Source organism: Kogia breviceps, chromosome 7 (genome assembly GCF_026419965.1).
Source record: "Kogia breviceps isolate mKogBre1 chromosome 7, mKogBre1 haplotype 1, whole genome shotgun sequence".
Lineage (NCBI taxonomy): Eukaryota > Metazoa > Chordata > Mammalia > Artiodactyla > Physeteridae > Kogia > Kogia breviceps.
The window spans coordinates 12,799,376-12,818,499 of NC_081316.1; the positions used below are offsets into that span (position 1 = coordinate 12,799,376).

The 19,124-nt window shown below is 49.2% G+C and overlaps 2 protein-coding genes across 5 annotated transcripts; one reads left to right on the forward strand and one right to left on the reverse strand.

The window, feature by feature from the left end:
• Positions 1-66: 66 nt before the first annotated feature.
• Positions 67-11,360, reverse strand: CYB561A3 (cytochrome b561 family member A3). Of its 3 annotated transcripts, none has more exons than XM_067037363.1 (8): positions 10,831-11,314; positions 10,591-10,680; positions 8,247-8,354; positions 7,011-7,209; positions 3,810-4,018; positions 3,015-3,169; positions 2,123-2,279; positions 67-1,463 (listed from the first exon to the last, which is right to left on the reverse strand). In XM_067037363.1, exons 4-8 carry the CDS (start codon positions 7,192-7,194, stop codon positions 1,440-1,442), a joined length of 729 nt encoding a protein of 242 aa, XP_066893464.1. In that variant the 5' UTR covers positions 7,195-7,209; positions 8,247-8,354; positions 10,591-10,680; positions 10,831-11,314; the 3' UTR covers positions 67-1,439. The 3 variants fall into 3 exon arrangements, with proteins under 3 accessions (XP_066893464.1, XP_066893465.1, XP_058926527.1); XM_067037364.1 differs by having other exon boundaries at positions 10,622-10,680; positions 10,831-10,993; XM_059070544.2 differs by lacking the exon at positions 10,591-10,680 and having other exon boundaries at positions 10,831-11,360.
• On the forward strand, positions 11,169-17,385 carry TMEM138 (transmembrane protein 138). Of its 2 annotated transcripts, none has more exons than XM_059070552.2 (4): positions 11,169-11,532; positions 14,574-14,745; positions 16,057-16,132; positions 16,402-16,702. In XM_059070552.2, the coding sequence occupies exons 1-4, from the start codon at positions 11,228-11,230 to the stop codon at positions 16,512-16,514; spliced, it is 666 nt and encodes a 221-aa protein (XP_058926535.2). In that variant the 5' UTR covers positions 11,169-11,227; the 3' UTR covers positions 16,515-16,702. The 2 variants fall into 2 exon arrangements, with proteins under 2 accessions (XP_058926535.2, XP_066893466.1); XM_067037365.1 differs by lacking the exon at positions 11,169-11,532 and adding an exon at positions 13,143-13,366 and having other exon boundaries at positions 16,402-17,385.
• The last annotated feature ends 1,739 nt before the right edge of the window (positions 17,386-19,124 follow it).

Consider the following 19,124-nt stretch of genomic DNA (forward strand, 5'->3'; position numbering starts at 1 on the left):
CTGGCCCGAGGCTTTTGCGGGTTGCCCCGAGCTCACTTAACCACAGTGTCATTTCAGCAGAGAAGGCTTTGGTTCTCAAAAACACATTTAATGAAAATCAAGCTTCGTAAGTGAAATGCCTACCCGTGTGGAAAGAGGGGGAAACTGGTCCTATGACCAAGGTGCCTGGCAGTCATCTCAGTGGCTTTCGAGGGCTTCAGCCACTTGAGAAGTTCTGTCACGGTCCTCCTGCCAGCATCTGGCCATGTGGGGTGGGGTGGACAGTCAGCCTCATGGCCCCTGCCAGGGAGGAAGGCCCACTCGGGACCCCAGGTGTCACGCTGCTTGTCACCTAAGCACAGCAGTGTGGAGCCTGGGACCTGGCAGGGCTTGTTTGGAGAGGGCAGTGCCAACACTTAGGAGAGGAGTGAGACGCCACCACAGTCTCGTCGGAAGAACAGCGGCACACTGGCGTCACACGCGAGAGCGGGTGTGCCAGGCACGTGGCCATCGTGGGGGCAGGTGAGGCACGCTCAGTGAGGAACACCGCTGGAGGTGGCCTAGCTCCCAGGGCTCCGCTGGGTACAATGCACCACGACTTGGGCACGTTTCATGGCAAGCTGGAGAGTGAAAATAGCTGAGCAAGTGCCCTGCCGAGAGAGCAAGGTTGAACCCGCCCGGGGACAGGCAGGCAAGCCTGGACCTGATGAGGGAAAGGAAAGGAGGCTTGAGGCACCCCTGCTACTCCTCCGTGGGACAGGCTGTTCTTGAGAGAGCAGGTTACCAGGGCTCATAAGGCTGTCTGACAGCACGTCAGTCATAGGGAAGGGCCGGGATCCAGGCCCCAGTTGTAGCAGCAGCTAGAAGGGCACGTACAATGCACGCAGACACAGAATGCAGCGACGGGAAGCAACAGCAACGAGCAGCCAGCTCCTCAGCTTGTCCTCTGCAGAAGCAGCTCTGCCATTCTCCCCTGTCCTTCCATCGCCTCACCGTGTTGCCGCCCAGCCTTGTGTCCAGATGGGCTGGATGGAGGTAACAGAGCAGATGAAGCCTGGCCCGGGGCAGCGGCCTAAACTTCAAGGGAAAGCTGAGGAAGCATCGGCTCCCTCACTTTTCACGGTATGGATTGCACTTGATTCCCAGGTCATCTGAGCTCTCGGGATTCTCTACCACATCCCCAGGGGTGTGGGGGGAAATGAGCTTGACTTCATACAAGCAGAGGCGGCGAGAGCAGCCAGGGCGAGGAGGGCCTGGGGTAAACGAACGGCCTGAGAAGTCAATGCCAAGAAGAGATGGAGAAGCCAAAGCCACCAAGGGGAGCATGTGGGCAGCAAGCTGTGGAGAGAGCAGGTCCACCACAGAGACGAGGGGAGGCTGGACGAGAGCCCCAGAGAGAGCAGAGCTTCTGAAGGAGTCCAGACCGCACCACCAACTGCTCCCGGCAGCCCCTTCCTGCTTCACTCCCCGCCGTGCAACAGCGCCTGGAGAGACAGGCAGATAGATGCACACAGGTTAACGGCACAACGTCAAAATGGCCCCTGACCTGCAGGACTCACGCCAGGCCTGAGGTGCTCAGACCCCAACCTGCAGGGCGAGTCCCAGCCCATGCCACCACACCTTTCAGAGAAGCTTCCAAGTCCCTCAGCCAACACACACCCCATCTCACCATGTCCCTCAGGTGCCTGCATGGCCAAGAACAGGCAGAACGTGTCCAAGCACTCAAACTGTCACCAAGCGCCCACTAGACAAGCTCCCAGCCCACTAGATGAGCCCTAAAGCTGACGAAGTAGAAATTACCATACACCCCTCACCATGCTCAAGCCCGTCCTTGGAGAAGACAGGGCTACACTTCCCCTCGTGAAACCACAACAGTTGGGGGAGGGGAGTGACCCCCATCCTCTCCCAATGGACAGGCCCCCAGGAGCCTGAGCCTAAGCAGCTGCACTTGCTGCCACGGCCGGGAGGTGCTGGGTTGATGCTGGTGCTCCCCATCAGCCAGCCTAACCCCACCTTCAAGCAACTTGCTCTCCCACCACGTTACTGGGTTGGTCTTCCCGGCAAAGCCCAAGTCTTCACTGGGTGACCCTTCCCTAGACCCGGCCCTACCCCAACCTGGAATGGGAGACCAAAAACCCCATACCTGTCTTTCGGCCTGCATCCCCAGCTCTGGGCGTTTCCAAGACGAAGCCAGTAGGATATAGAGCACCAGCAGCCCGAAGACCACCACCAGCATCCCAGAGCAGTTGGCAAACACAGCCTCACCGGGCAGGCTGGCGTACGCGTTGGTGCCATTTTTCCTGAGGATGACAAAACAATGTGGGCGCTCAGGAAACTTTTCTACCTGTTTTTGCCCAGTGCGGGACTCAGTGCCACTAAGAGAGGATGAGAAAAGCCTCCCAGGACCTGCTGTGACCTGGAACATTAACATACTTTCCGAGTCTCTGCCATGACCAGTGTCTGCAGAATGCTTTTTCCTGTAAAGAAGCTAAAGCTCCCAGACATGAAATGAACTTGTCCAGAGTTACGTAACTAGGAAATGGCACAGCCAAGATCTATACCCAGGTCTGACCTCAAATCTTGTTTGCTTTTCACTGCACCCCCACTACTTCAAAGCGCGGAGAATAGTAGTGGTTAGGCACGCAGCCTCTAGTCCTAACACTGAGCTCTGCCGCTTGCTGGCTGTGTGCCCTTAGGTGCATTACTAAACCTCTCTGCGCCTCTGTTCCCTAATGTATAAGTGGCCATGACAACAAATGTTGTAGGGCAGTTAGAGGATTACATTTAAGATGTTTAGAATAGTTTCTGCCACAGAGTAGGTTCTAAATCACTTTGATGCTGGGTAAGTATTTGCTGACCAGTTTACCGATCTCAGTCTAAAGAAAGACCAATTCCATTAATCTTCCAGATCAGGCACGAGCCCCATCCCAGAAGCTTCCCTCCTTTGGATGGGTCCTATGATCATCGAGTGCATCTTCTGAAGACCCTATTTACCTTCCCCTCCACCTTAGAGTTGGGGGCCCCGTCCCACTCACAGACTGAAGAAAAGCTTCTCATTAATGCCGGAAATGACAGATGCAATGGCCAGAGAGAGAATGGCGGCTCCAAAGAAGACATGGATGGGTTTAAGGAGGCTGCGCAGCCGCACGGACGCCCAGGGCAGCAGGAAGACCGCAAAGCCCAGGAACCACTGTGGACACAGGAAGTACCTGATTGTACTGTGTGTGACCAAAGGCACGCCAGGTCACCCCACCCACCAGTGCCTCCTACCCATCAGTGAACCTTTGCCCTTCTCTCCCAGCTCAGACCTCCCACCAGGCATTGCCCCAGCACCACACCTAGCCTCCTCACTGGGGTCTGTCTGTCTTACACAAAAGAGGTGGGAATGTTACCTACATGAAATGCTTAGCTATCCCCAGTCTCCCGCAAACCCAGCCATCCTTGTTTGTCTCTGCTTCCTTCCTGTCCTGGCTCACAAAACTCCTCATCAGAATACGGATACTACTTCTACAGTTGCTTCTGGTTCACAGAAAGCGAGGAGAGAAGAGGGCAGAAAAGACGATTTAGAGTCAGTGCGGTGCGTGCTGTGACGCAGTTAGCTTAGAGCGCTCCAGCAGCACCGGTGGGCCGTGTGAAGGGTAAGAGCAGGAACAGGGTGAATTCGGGAACCACCAATCTCCCACGGCCCTTCAAACTGCCGACTCTACAGGATGTGCCCTGCAAGACCGTCTCCAGGCAGTCAGCAGAAGGGATGTTTGGTGCTGATGCAAGTGAAGCCCCAACCAGAGCTGGCAGCTGTGGGAATCCAAAGGAGAACAGAGAGTACCCACCTGACAGGCGAAGAGGAAGACGGTGGTGATGCCCAGCCAGCTGTGCAGGGAGTAGAGATTGGGGGTCTTTCTATGGTTGTGAAAGTCAAAGACGGCATGCAGCCCCAGTACAGTCAAGATGAAGGCCAGCAGGTGCATGGCTGCGTGGCCGAATTTCCAGGGCAGCTTGGGCCCTACCCATGACTGGGGCAGACGGTAGACCAGTGATGCTGTAGGAGAGAGAGCAGTCCCAGGGCTCGGCCTCTTCCCCTGTGCTCACCCGTGCATTAGGGGAATTACCCTGACGTGATCCCAGACAGCCTCCCGACAGGAGAAGATGGAAATGCTAGGACATCAGTATCAACTCCTCAGCATCTTCCATCCTTGCATCATTTCTGGTATAGCCATCAGCCATGAAGTGAGGAGAGAAGGGACCATGATCAAGGGGAGGAGCAGGAGGAGGGACAAACTGGGAGTCTGGGATTAGCAGATACAAACTACTATATATAAAGCAAACAGTAAGGTCGCTACTGCATAGCACAGGGAACTATATTCAATATCTTGTAATTAGCTATAATGGAAAAAAATCTGAAAATATATACATATATATGTGTATATACATATATATATACACACACACACACATATATATATGCATATCTGAATCACTTTGCTGTACACCAGAAAGCACAACACTGTAAATCAACTATACTTCAATTTAAGAAAGGGGGGGGGTAGAACAGGTTTCATGGACTTGCCATTCTGTCGTAATAATAAATGCCACTTGTATGCAGTTTTACAGGTTGAAAAGCAATGTCACATTCATTATTTCATCAAACTGAATGAATTCTCACAACTGAAGTGAGCTGTCAAGGACACGGGCTTTAAGGTTAGATAACCGAGGTCCCAATCCAGGGTCTTCCTCTCAGCTATCTGGCATCTTTATAAATCTCAGTTTCCTCATCTGTAAAATGGAGGCAATAATAGAGCCTGCCTCACAAGCTTCCTGTAAGGACAAAACTGGGAGGATGTATCCAAAGTGCACGGGGTAAGCTGCAATTAGCAATGCCATCATTATTCCCATTTTACAAGTGGAGAAAATGAGACTCACCTGGGCCCCAAGGCCTGCCTCTGAATGCATGGGGCAAAGATGGGTCTGGCAGGAGTAAGAAGATCCCTCAGGTGAGGACCTGACTGAGCCACGAGAGGCTTCAGCCTCCTGCTCCCTAGAGCAAGGGCTGGCAGGCTGCCGCTCACGGGCCAGGTCCAGCCCGCTGCCGATTTTTGTGAATCAAGTGTTTTTACTCCATATGACTAAACATCGTTTATTGAAAAGAACATCTTGTCCCACAGCTCTGCAGAGCCACCTTTCCTCGCTTGTCTATTCACTTATCACTACCACACTTTTTTTTTAATTGGAATACAGTTGATTTACAATGTTGTATTAGTTCCAGGTGTACAGCAAAGTGAGTCAGTTATACATTTATATATATCCACCCTTTTTTAGATTCTTTTCCCATATAGGCCATTACAGAGTATTGAGCAGAGTTCCCTGTGCTACACAGTAGGTCCCACGCTGTCTTAATTACAGTAGCTTTATAGTAAACCTGAATAGATGGGAGAGTAAGCCCTCCAACTTTGCTCTTTTTCAAAACCACCTTGACTAATCTTGGCCCTTTGCATTTCAAGATAATTCAGTCTGATAGTCAATTTTCACAAAAAGAAGCACTAGACCTTGGGGTTGAAATTAACCTACAAAACGATTTCAGGGGCTTCCCTGGTGGCACAGTGGTTGGGAGTCCGCCTGCCGATGCAGGGGACAAGGGTTCGTGCCCCGATCCGGGAGGATCCCACATGCCGCGGAGCGGCTGGGCCCGTGAGCCATGGCCGCTGAGCCTGCGCGTCCGGAGCCTGCTCTCCGCCACGGGAGAGGCCACAGCAGTGAGAGGCCCGCGTACCGCAAAAAAAAACAAAAAAAAAAGATTTCAGGAGAATTTACATCTTTACAATGTTTAGCCTTCCAATCCACTTACACGGTAGTATATCCCTCCATTTATTTAGGGCTTCTTTAATTTCAATACAGTTTTATATTTTTCCTCTGTAGAAACCTTATATGGCTCTTGTTGGATTTATGCCTAGGTAATTAATGCTTATGGATGCTATTATCAAATTATATTTGATATTAAATCATACTTTAAATAACATTAATTTTTAAAATTTTACTTATTTTTTCCCAGTTTTATTGAGATATAACTGACATACAGCACTGCATAAGTTTGTGTAGAGCATAATGGTCTGCCTTACATACATCATGGAATGATTACCACAATAAGTTTAGTGAACATCCATCTTCTTATATAGATACAAAACTTAAAAAATAGAAGTAAACTTTCTTCTGTGATGACAACTCTTTGGATTTACTCTCTTAACAGCTTTCATATATAACACACAGCAGGGTTAATTACATTTATCATGTTGTGCATTACATCCCTAGTACTTATTTATCTTAAAACTGGAGGTTTGTACTTTTTGACTGCCTTCATCCAATTCCCCTTCCCCCACCCCTGGTAACCATAAATCCGATGTCTTTTACTATGAGTTTCTTTGTGTTTGAAGTATAATTGACCTACAAGCACTATGTTACTTCCTGTTACATAACATAGTCATTGAATATTTCTGTACATTTCAAAATGATCACCGTGATAGGTCTAGTTATGATCATCACCACACAGAGATATTACATAATTATTGGCCACATTCCTTACACTGTACCTGTGCCTCATTTGTTTTGCAACTGGAAGTCCATACCTCTTGCTCTCCCTCACCTATTTCTCTCCTCCCCCCACCACTATAAATAATGTTTTATCAGAACACAGCTACACGTTTCCGTGTTGTCTCTGGCTGCTCTCACAAAACAGTAGCAGAGCTGAGTAGTTGCAACACAGATCATAGGGCTTGCAAAGCCTGAAATATTTACTGTCTGGCCTTTAACAGAAAAAGCTCGCCAACCCCCGTCCAAGAGTATCCATGCAGCTACCCTTCTCAGATGCTCCCGTTCGCACGACTCCTTCCTCCAAATGACACCTGGGCCCAAAATCATCCCACCCCACCCCACCCCCATAGCCCTGAACCCGACAGTAACAAAGGTCAGGATGGAGAGGGACGGCGCTGCCCCGTACGAGTCTGGGCCACACCATGTCTCCTCTGCTGACCTGTACTCACCAGCACTGTAGAACACCACCATGCCCGTAACCATGAGCACCGGGTGCCAGTTGAACATGAGCATGGTGCCATCCCAGGCAAAGCCACCTTGCCAGTAGCACATCCAATAGATGGTGGAGAGAATGCACATCGAGCCCAGGGAGCACAGCGCCATGACGGACAGATAAAACCATCCCACCGCCATTCTGATCAAGCACTCCTACAGGAAGTGGAAATCACACATCTCTGTTGGCTCGGGTGCACCCCACACGCAGGCTAAAGGAGGTAACATTGACCTTGCTCTTGGCCGGAAGGGCGGTTCCCCTGCCATCAGCCTGGGCACTGTCCCATGAAGCCTTGATGGCTGGGTGAACCCAATCTCTGGTTATGAACAATGAGTGAGGCCCCGCCCCAGCACCTGGCAGCATACAGTGCAGCCAGCTTGGGCCTAGGGCTGGCCCTGGAGAGAGGCCTCCCCTGCTGTGGCTGGATGCCAAGGCTCTAGCTCCAGAGCCCGAGGATGCGTCTCCCCTCACAGGACCAGAAGGTAAAGAATTATAACCCCACTCCCCATTCCCATGAAAAGAAAGGACAGAAGTCAAAATCCAGGCTAGATCACACAAGTGCCCAGGCCTTCAGTTCTAACGTAAGGAGGCAAAAATCACCATCTTCGCGCTACTATTAGGCCACTTGGGAGAAAGTGCTATAGGAGGCCACTTCTGCAGCAAAGTTCTTCCCCCGACTGTGACCTCTATGGGCTAATCCTCCCATTGGGAAGTAAGGTGGGGTCTTGAGAGGCCCCGTTCGTCACACCTCTAATTGAGCAGAAGCCCCCAGCTGTCTCCAGACCTGAAACTTCTGCTTTCTCTTCTCTGGGGAAAGTCCAGAGGAGAAAACAGGAAGCAAGAACTCATGATCTAGAAAGCAAGAGTTTATCTTGAGGTTTCCACGTGTACCTGATACACTCAGAAACCAACCCTGGTTTCAGGCATGGTGAATGCCTAGCCCCCTAAGCAGCTGCTCTTAAAAGCCAGGCAAGTGGGCGTGAGTTGGCAGGCAGTCTGCAAGGCCACAGGATGCCCCTGCTTTCAGCACGGGCACAGCTCTAAAGGCAGGCACACTGCTCCGTGGACTCAGGCCAAGAAGGTGACACAGTGGCTTCCTGCAGTTGAGGTCCCTCAATCTGAACCAGCTAACAGAGAAGACGCCCCTAAAATCACCAAGAACTCCCAAAGAGATAAAACACTTGACCCTCACCTTTATACCTAGTGGCAGGCTGACAGAGTGGTGGCCTGGACTCCAATTCTTATGCTCTGAGGCTCCTTGAGCAAATCACTTAACATTTGTAGGACTCAGTCTTCTCATCTGAAAGAAAGCCATGGCAATAGGATATAACTTACTGAAAGGCAGCTATGAGCAGACACCACACCAGAACCTTACACACATGATCCCATCTACTCATCTTGACAAGCCCGTGCGGTTATCCCCATTTTATAGATGAGGAAACTAAGGTTCAGAGAGATTAAATAGGACCCAGGAAATGGGCAGGGAGTTTCAAACCCTTGTCTAATGGGTTTCAAAGCCCATGTTTTTAATTTGACCTCAGGTTGTCAGAGGGTCGAGAAAATGTATGTAAGGACATTGTGAAAGTACAGTATTATAATTTGCTTAGTATTGTTAACAGCATTTCATCCTAATGACTAACAAAAACCTCAAGCTCATGGCCCCGATTCCATGTCGTGCCAGCTCTCTCCATACCAGGTGTCCACCTAACCACAAACAGATGCTAAGCTCTCACAAAGAGATCCAAGGTGGCAGTAATCTCTGAGAAAGCAAGATCTGAGGTCTGGGGGAAAAAATAAGCTTCCAGGAGGTTGGAGGGAGAAAACCATGCCACCTGATTTCTGGAAGCTTTCTGCCTTAGCTACTGAGCTCAGAGATTTGCTACCCAGCCTCGAGAGTTATCCCCTTAGTTCCTGTAAGGGCAGTGGAAGTTTCAGGTCACCAGAAGTTCAATCATCCTCCCAGTGAAGTGTCAGCACAGAGGAGCTCTCGGTCAGCAGGCTCCATCCACTGAATAATATCTACTTTTTTTTTCCCCCTTTGTAAGAGGAAAAAAGAAAATATAACCCAAAAGGGACCACATCTACCCCCCTAGAAGAGGTCCTGGATTACTGCTCTGGGACAGACTTGGAAAAGACAATGGGGACACTTCCCTGACAGATGGCTGGAATGTTTTACCAACAGTACACAGCCGAACAAGCCCTCCCTCTGCCCTCCCTCTGCTCGAAACAAGAGAGCAAAAGGAGAGAAAAAGGAAGAATGCAATGACAATTGCAACCCAAATGCTAAGAATATCCTCATTTATTCCAAGAGAACAGGATGTGCTAAGATTTCAGGATGTGCCCACCAGTCCTATTCTGCCCTCACTTGTAGAGACGCATTCTAAGACAAAAGTCGGGCCAGAATGGTAAATATTTCAGACTTCGCAGGCCATACGGTTTGTCACAACTATGTCATCAACTCTGCTGATGTATTGCAAGAGCAATCATAAATAATACCTTCACAAACGAACATGAGCTATGTTCAAAAACACTTTATTTATGGACAATGAAATTTCAGTTTTTATATCATTTCCACACGTCACAAAATATCAATTTCTTTTTTTTTTTTTTTCAATCATTGAAAAATGTAAAAACCATTTAGGCCGGGCTTCCCTGGTGGCCCAGTGGTTGAGAGTCCGCCTGCCGATGCAGGGGATACGGGTTCGTGCCCCGGTCTGGGAAGATCCCACATGCTGCGGAGCGGCTGGGCCCGTGAGCCATGGCCACTGAGCCTGCGCGTCCGGAGCCTGTGCTCTGCAACGGGAGAGTCCACAACAGTGAGAGGCCCAGGTACCATAAAAAACAAAAAACAAACAAACAAAAAAACATTTAGGCCAGCCAGATTTGGCCTGTGGGTCATGTTTGTTGACCCTGATCTAAGGAGTCTACTCTCCAACCTAAGAGACTTCTCAATCGCTTAGCAAAAAGGATTCTCCCAGGTTGCACTAAAACAGATCAGGCCCTGGGGTAGGAAATGGGTATATCCTCCTTGGCCCTAGCCTTAGGACCAGGCTCTATTCCAAACCCTTTCACAATTAGTTAGAAGTGCAAATAGATGAAGGAACAGGAAGTCTGTTTGTTGCTCCCACTTCTCAGATGAATGGTGCGGGCTTTAGGAATCCTGAGAACCAGATTTAGGGCTCAAGTCCTGAACTCTTATCTTACGGATCAAAAATATTCGGGCCCAAAGAAGGAAAGTGACTGGGCCACGGTGAGTGGCCGAGTTGGTACAAGGCTCCAGGTTCACTCCCCCTGTGCTCCAAGGACTCCTCACTTCCAAACGTAGCTTCCGTAAAGTCAGAGACTCAGGAGTGAGGGGCCCTAAATTCCACTCAGGAGGTAGATAAGCAAGGCCCTCCTTAGCACCAGAGTGATTACAGCCCCGTCCTTCATACTGCGCTCTGGTCGGCCTCAGGTGTCCAGAGAAGGGTTCCAGGAACCCGGGGACAGATCCCTGACTCCTCCGCCGGGACCAAGAACCCTTGGTCCCAGCTAACCTTGGGTGCAAATTAAGGCGAGGGGCTCCACCTGCTGGACTGAGACTTCCGAAGAGCTTCTGTGCTTTCCAAAGAGCTTCCTTCCACCACCTGTGGAAGGAAAGACACAGAGAACGGTGTCCATTTCCTAAAAGAGAAAACTGAGGCCGAGCGAGGGGTCGCGACAGCGCGAAGCGAGGCAGTAGCAGAGCCAGCACTCGAACCCAGGTCCCTGAACTCCCATCACGGGCTCTTTCTCACCCCCGAACCACAGTGGAACGCAGGGGTACTGGGGTCTCCGAGACCCGCCTCTTGCCACCCGGCTCCGGACCCGCCGCTCCCGAAGCTCCTGGGAGATGGAGTGAGAGACTCTCTGAAACGCCTGCTATCACCAGTCACAGCCGCTCTACAGCCAACTAGAAAGGCCGCTCCGTCACCTAATAGGCTTGTAGCACTTCCGGTCGCGCGCGCTTCCGCGCGCGGCCGCCTGGGAAATGAAGTCCAGAGCCGCGGGGGTCGCGGCGGACAAGGTGCTGACACTAACTCCAGTTCTTCCGCGGGCCTTTTTCCCCCAAGCCCGGGCTTCCGGGGAACAGGAACGCCGTCACGGATCGCTCTTGTCCCTCACCCCCACCCCCTCGATTCCGTGGAAGCGGAAATGTTCGGGCCGACGCGAAGCCTCTGGCCAGAGGCTGGCGCTGCACGCAGGGTGGGCGGGAGGCCTTGGTCCGCAGCTGGGAGCCCTGGAACAGGGCGCAGCGACGCTGAGAGAGGGGCGGGCCCAGGAATGCGGGGGCCCAAACATGGCGACCGGGCGGGCCATAGAGCGGGGAGAAAAAGCCGAAGACAAGCGGGTAGCACGGCCCAGACGGAGCCCGCGTCAGCCATCTACTTCCGGAATTTAAAAACGGTTTCCGGAAGCCAGGACGGTGTCCCCGTGACAACCGACGTTGGGCCTTCTAGGTGAGATCGCTGAGGAGGAGTGGGTAGAGTGGCCAGAAGTCGGAATTTTGTTAATTGCTTTGGTTTTGGTTTTTTGCTGAGGCAGCCCTATTTTAAAGTGGATTAGGAAGGGTGAGGAAAATTACTCTGGGGACAGAGAACGCGGCAGATAGCGGTGGACAAACTGCGAAGACCGCTTCATTACCTTGGGAATCACCGCTGCCCTAGCCCGAGGTGCTGGTCAGCCTCCCCGTAGAGATGGCGGTGGGCGGCTCTATATAACGGATCCTCACAGCAGGCTTCTGTGGTGGCCTGTGAAGTAGTAGTTAAGAGCACGGGCTTTGTTTTCACACCTAGTTGTGAATCCTGGCTCTGCTCACCTGCAACATGGAGGAACGACTTGAACTCTGACCCTGTGTCCTTACCTGTAGAATGAAGATAATTCTTGCCCACCTTGCAGAGTAGTTAGGAGGATTAAAGGAAATTGCCTTGTTTGACAAATTTATCATGGTGCCGGTATGTAGGTGGTAGCTATCGATATTATTTGATGAATAAGGAAACTCGGTTCAGAGAAAAGCACCTTCGTACATCCACTAAAGTGGGACTTCGCCATCAGGTGAGGTGGACGAGGTTCCGCAGCTTCTCAGAGGCTCTGTGTAAAGTGGGGTAATAAGCGTAAGAACCGCTACTTCTCAAGATGGGTGTAGGATTAAATAAGGGAATGAATATGAAGAGTTTGTTTTACCGATTTAATTTTACTGATGTTAATTTAATCATTCTGTAACACTTGGAAGCATTTTGAAATTTGTTTATAGATTTGATCCAGCTGGAGGGGGTCACAGGACACCCCCAAAGCAGCTTCTGGGTCTTGCAATAAATGAAAATAAAAGCCCAGCTCCCCTTACCTGGTGCCACTGTGTTGCTACCATAATCGTAAACGTTAGGAGAGCGCTATTTCCTCTCAGCTTGTTCTGCCTACACCACTTGCCACTTCTCCTATGCCAGCGTTTGTTTTTCCCACCTAGTTACATATAAACCTGTCAGTTATGTACGAGGCAGCTTTGTGCAGTAGTTAAGAGCACAGACTCTGGACCAAGACTGCCTAGATGTGAATGCTAGCTCTGCCACTTATTAGCAATGTGAACTTGGACAAATTATTTTACCTCCCTGGGCCTCAATTGTCCCCTCTGTAAAATGGGGAGAGTAATAGTGTGTCTTCTACCTCAAGGGTTATTGAGAGATTTAAGTAATGTTAGTGCTTAGAATCGTAAGCAATAGTGTAAGTGATATACAGAGGTTTTGCTGCTGCAGTTAGTAATAGAATTAGTATTGTTACAGGACCAGACAGTCACTGTGTGTAGTATCCCGAGATTCCTTTGGACTCAGAAGTGTTTAGAAAGAGCTCTACATTTAGAGGGTTCCAGTCGTGGAAAAAGGTTTGAGGGTGAGGGTCTAGTTGGGGTTTTTTGTTGTTGTTGGTTTTGTTCATTGATGTATCCCAAGCACCTAGAATGGTGCCTGGCACATAATAAGTCCTCGGTAAATATGTATTAGTGAACTTCTAACCTCCTTTATTTTTTGCATCAACAGGCCCTTGTCTGAGAGCGAGGGAAACAGCTCTGATTCTGAGGAACTATAGCTTCTCCCTCAGTGCCTGGGAGAGTACTAGGACTGCTTTCTGGGAACTGTGGAATGTGCCCTTGGGGGCCCAAGACAGCAGAAGGAAGATGCTCCAGACCAGTAACTATAGCCTGGTGCTCTCCCTGCAGTTCCTGCTGCTGTCCTACGACCTCTTTGTTAATTCCTTCTCAGAGCTACTCCGAATGGCTTCTGTCATACAGCTGGTGCTCTTCATGTAAGTTCACTGGGTGGGACAGCTCAACCCAAGCAGCCTGAAGTCCCCGACAATCATAATTTAGCATTTTAAAGTTATTCATAGAGAAATATCAGGGAGAATAAAATTGCACGTTGTCCTGGGTACTCCATGATCCATAGACATGTCGTGGTCCATAGACATGGGCCTGTTTTGATATACTTCTCACAAGGGTTTGGGACACAGGGAGTAGTGCACATTGAAAATGAGGGCCAGATTGCTGACACTGTCATTTTCTCCATCTTCGAGTAGAAATATTGTCTTACAGTGCCAAGAAAGAGAGTTACAAAATGTCAGGTAAAAAGGGTAATCAGGGACTTCCCTGGCGGTCCACTGGTTAGGACTTGGGGTCCTCACTGCTGTACCCGGCACTTTCACTGCCGTGGCCCCAGGTAAGGATAATCATATTAATGACATACATGCACCCCATAGGATGGAAGCTATTGGCACTTTCCCGTCACAGTGATTTTTAGTCTCCATGAGGCAAGTTCGAAACAGAAAACCACAGTCTTAGACACCGTCTTCCTTCACTCAGCAAGTATCCAGCAGCCTGCCAGTGTCCTAGGTGCAGTGGTGAACCTGATAAGTTCTTCCTTTGATTGGGTTTCCACTCTAGTGCAGAGAGACGACAAATACATTTTAAAAAGTAAAAAAGAAAATTTCAAATAGTAATAAATATCATCCAATGGATATAAAGTACCTGGGGTGGGGAGGGAAAGGCTACTTTAGGTAGTGGGGTGAAAGAAAAGTCGTTTTGAAGAGGGGACATTTGCACTGAGGCATGAATGGCACCAAGGCAGCCAGGCGCGCACAGATGAGGGCAAGTGCGTTGCTGTCTTGCTAGAGGAAAACGTCTGCCAGGACCAGATTATGTGACAGACGGGGCTGGCATTTTCTGGCTACTGGGAGGAAACTAGCTGCTTCCCACAGGTGCCTGGGAGCTTTGTGGAGTTGGGAGTGTCAGTAGGAAAGCCTTGTCCGTAGACTACCACTCAGCTGACGGGGCCAGCTGGTAGTTTTAGCTTCGTGTCATTTGGGGCCCAAAACCCAAACTGCCTCTGGGGGGGTTTCAGAGGACTATATGTAACAAGGAAGGACAGACTCCATGGTGTCCCTTAGGACTCAGGGCTGGCTCTTGGGTCCTCCCCGGGCCTCCATGTGGCTGTCCTTTTGTTTCCTGTGTCTGCAGCATCCAGGACATTGCAGTCCTCTTCAACATCATCATCATTTTCCTCATGTTCTTCAACACCTTCGTCTTCCAGGCCGGCCTGGTCAACCTCCTCTTCCATAAGTTCAAAGGGACCATCATCCTGACAGCTGTGTACTTCGCCCTCAGCATCTCCCTTCATGTCTGGGTCATGGTAAGAGTGAGGCTCTGAATCCTTAAAGGGCTAGGAATGCTTTTCTGTGGGAACCCAGAGTCTCTGGATGTTTCTGTCTCACAGAGTCCTTGGTGAGAAACAGGTGAAATGAATGTGGTCCAGCCTGAAGCTAGACACATGAGAATTTCATAAGGCACTTTTATCTAACCTTATATGTTGAAGAACAGCTTTATCCAAGAGTCCAAGGACACTTCTGGAACATTCAGTTCACTTTTGCCCCAAAAGGCCTGCCAAGGCTAAAACAGGAAGTTGAATCTGTTTCATCGTTCGCTGTTTGGGCAGCTGAGTGTTGGTACAGCATATTCTTAGGCATCAGTGTCCCGTGGGAAATAGCCAGGCAGGAGTACCTCTGGCCCTTTAGTACGCATGCTCTCTGATGCACCCCCATCTCTTACCCTAGGAGAACCGCCCCCCCAACATGCTTCCCTTTGGTTCTGACGTAGGCCTCAGAGCACATCCAGTTTTTTCATGGTTTCGGATTTGGGGTTTTGTTGTCGTTGTTGTTTTGGCCACGCAGCATGGCTTGTGGGATCTTAGTTCCCTGACCAGGGGTTGAACCCCTGCCCCCTGCAGCAGAAACACGGAGTCCTAACCACTGGACCGCCAGGGAATTCCCTCAGGTTCCTTCTGCTTCACAAATTCTTCCATCCCTTTGGGTATCTCATGTGCTTCTCATGCACTCATTTTATGGAACATATGAAAACCTCAGGGTTCTCTAGTCATTTCTTTACTAAATGTACCTTCGCAGACCAAACGTCCCGTTAGCTTGCCCTTGTGATTCCACAGAGAGAACCAGAGCTCGCAGGGAAGAAGCAGAGCAGTGCCGAAATCTCAAGGTGCTTTCCGGAGAGGATTGTCTCTGCTCTGGTTCCTGGAGCCAAAAGAGTCCTGGCTTTGTCCTGGGAAGCTGTTAATCTGATTAAACCCTGAGTGTACCAAGCCTTTATCTGACAGGAACTGAGCCTGAGATTTCCAAGGCGAGACAGTTGACCATGCTGAACTCTTGAGATAATGCGTATCGTTTCTCCTCGGCAAAGGCTACGGGATGGAAGGGAAGAAATGGCTTAGTTCAAACTGCCTCCCTCAGAGTTACAAGAATTTTCCCTCTGTAGCAAAAGAAGGGAACTTGAGGTTTCTTTGAAAAGCACTCCTCGGGCTTGGGGAAAGAAAGAACGGGGCTGACATTAGCCTGATATTAAACCAAGTGGCATCTCTGCAGCTAACCAAGTTGGAGATGTGAGGGCCTCATCTAGCCATTCACATTTCTCTGTGTACTCATGTCTCCTTCAGAACTTACGCTGGAAAAACTCCAACCGCTTTGTCTGGACAGATGGACTTCAAACGTTGTTTGTATTCCAGAGACTAGGTAAGGACCGGAGCATCCTCAGGCCTCACTTTGGTCCCACCTGTGGCTCTGGCAGCCAGGGCCTTGATCCTGGCTTCCCAACCCATCAAATCCAGCGTGGGATGAGTGGGACAGCCACACCGAGAACAGGAGAGACCACTGCCCTCTGCCCTTTCTGGGAGTCACTGGGAAATCATGAAGCAGGGCCCCTCAGCCTCGTCCGGTTATGTTCTTACCCTGAAACAAATACTCAAGAGCATCCCTGAGGCTTTCCTGTTTATTATCCACAGCGGCAGTGTTATACTGTTACTTCTACAAACAGACAGCTGTGAGACTGGGTGATCCTCGCTTCTACCAGGACTCCTTATGGCTGCGTAAGGAGTTCACACAAGTCCGAAGGTGACCACTTCTTGTCACGCTGATGGATGCCTTTCCTTCCTGACAGAAGCCACATTTGGGGCTCTGCAGAGGGGATGGTCAGCCCTGTGCACTAGGAAGCAGCTTGACATTTCTAGGACAGGCCCAGGCCAGTCGTGTTCAGCAGTTGAGAAGGAAGATCCTCCCTCTAGCAAATTAAAGTGTTCCCTAGTACAGACTGCCGTACGTCATCCCTTCCCGGCCTCCTGACGCAGTTCTGCCCCCTGTCCTTTCCTGTTCTCTACCCCTCTCCCCCACAGAGGGCTCTGTGGCTTTATCTGAGCCCGGTACAGGAGGAACTCCCAGCCCCTGTTCCGTTTGCACTACACACCAATGACTGAAGGATGCAAAGAGTGACTTTTCTGGGCTCCTGACTGATCACACCTCAGACATTTAGATTTTATACCCAGGTACTTTTTCTACATTTTATAAATAGGAAGTAAATTCTTTCCCATAAATGATGGAGTCTCTGGCTCGCTAGATCTCTTCGTGGTTAAGAGGCATGCCAAGTCCTAGCCTTAGCATCTACTCGGTCCGGTGGCAGATTGAGCCACAGAGCCAATACGCATATGTACTGAATCCCACTGTGAGTACAAGACGAAATTCAGGATGGAATTTGATGCCCCACCCCCATCCCTGGAGTTCCAGACTTCTGTGTTTTATTCAGTCTCTCCGCCTGTCAGAGCCCTAAATTGCCCCCAGAAGAGTGAACATGTTCCCTAGACTCTTTTGGCAGAAGAAATTTGAAAGTTTGTGTGCCCATAGTATCAGTTTTCTCCTGCCGGAATAATGTTGTCTAACAGAGCCAGCACCCAACTTCAGTGGCATATAACAATAAACAGTTCCGTGGCTCTTGAGTCTTGGGGTTCAGCTGATCTGTCTGGGTTTGGGTAATTTTTGCTGGGCTTGTGTCTGTGGTCAGCTGTGGGTCAGCCAGGCAGGTGTGATGATCTTGAGATCCTTGATTCTTGGCTAACTTCGGCTGGCCTCAGCTGGAATGACTCTGCTTCACATGACTTACCCTCCAGCAGACTCGCCTGGGTCTGTTTACAGACAGTGGCAGGGGAGCAGGAGAACAAGCCCTAGGGTGCAATTTCAAGCCTCTACTTGTATTGAGTCTCCAGACTCCCATAGGTCAAAGCAAGTCATGTGACTGAGCCCAGTGTCTGGGGAAGTGCTACAAAGTTTCCTGGCAAAAGACATGGATACAAAAAAAAAACAGGACATGGATACAGAGAGGGCCATTAATTCAGTCAGTCTACCCGCAACCCCCACCCCCGGCCAAAGTTGCTCTTTGAAACTCATTATTTGGAGATACTGTAGCCCAGGAGTTGGCAAACTTTCTGTAAAAGGCCAAGTAGTAAATATTTTCGATTCTGAGGGCTCTGTGGCCTCTGTTGCAATTACTCAACTCTGACATCTTGTAGCGTGAAAGCAGCCAGAGATGATAAATGAATGACCTGCGTCACAAAATATTTTTCTTTTGGTTTTTTTTCCAACCATGTGAAAATGTAAATTTAATCTTAACTTGAGGACCATACAAAACAGGCTAGATTTGCCCCCAGGCCATGGTATGCTGACCCCTGGTTTAGAAGGCTAGAATGAAGTTCTGGGGAAAGAGAGACTAGTTAATCAGCCATGCTGTCCAGATTTATCAGATATTTTTTTTAAAAGGTACGGCGGTCAAACAAAATACCCAAGATCCCATATCCTATAATTGGAAGAAGCGATCTAAAAAGTCTTAACAAAGCTACTGTCTATACTCACTATACCTTCATCTGTACAAAAAAATGACGATAGCCCAATTTTTAAAATATTTTCATAAAAGCTCTTAATAGGAATATTATAATCCCCTTTGTTCATCATAATCCCTGAAAGATAGGCAATTTTCTATGTCCCAGAAGGAATCCGGGCTAGGCGTTCTCTGTCGTCTGCAGCGAGTGAGTACAACCAGATGCCTGTTTCCTCACTCACAGTATATAAATGGCACTTTGTGGCCCTAAGAGTCTCGGGGCAGGGGTGGTGTTCCTTCCTTCCTCCCTCCTCCCTCCCTCCTCCCTCCCTCCCTCCCTCTCTTCCTTTCTTTCTTTTCCTTAATACATTCATGTGATACAAAATTCAAGTTATAAAAAGTTTTATGCAGTTATTCTTCCCACGGCTATATCTCAACCACCAAGTTCCTTCTCCCTCCCCTCCTGGACAATCTACATTTACTTACATACCTCTTATAGGCAATAGAACATTTCAGAAACATTTTTACAAAAGAAAAAAATTGCCATATCCAACCCCAGTTATTTATTTCAAATCTTTGACAGTATGTATTCATATTTTATACACAGTTGTGATTATGGGGAATAAGGTATAACATAGTTTGCTTTTTTTTTTTTCCACTTAGCAGTAGGAATATATTTTCGAGTTGTGATATAAATTGACTGCTTGGGGACAGTCCGTTTTCGAAGATCAGAGAAAGAAAAGAAACACTTTAAAAGTGCTTAGAGACTCTTAGTAGCATGGAGTTGCTTCTTGCTGCCCAATGCTCTACTCAAGAACTAGAAAAACCAGATAAAATATAAAAATTGTCTTTATAAAAGGCCTG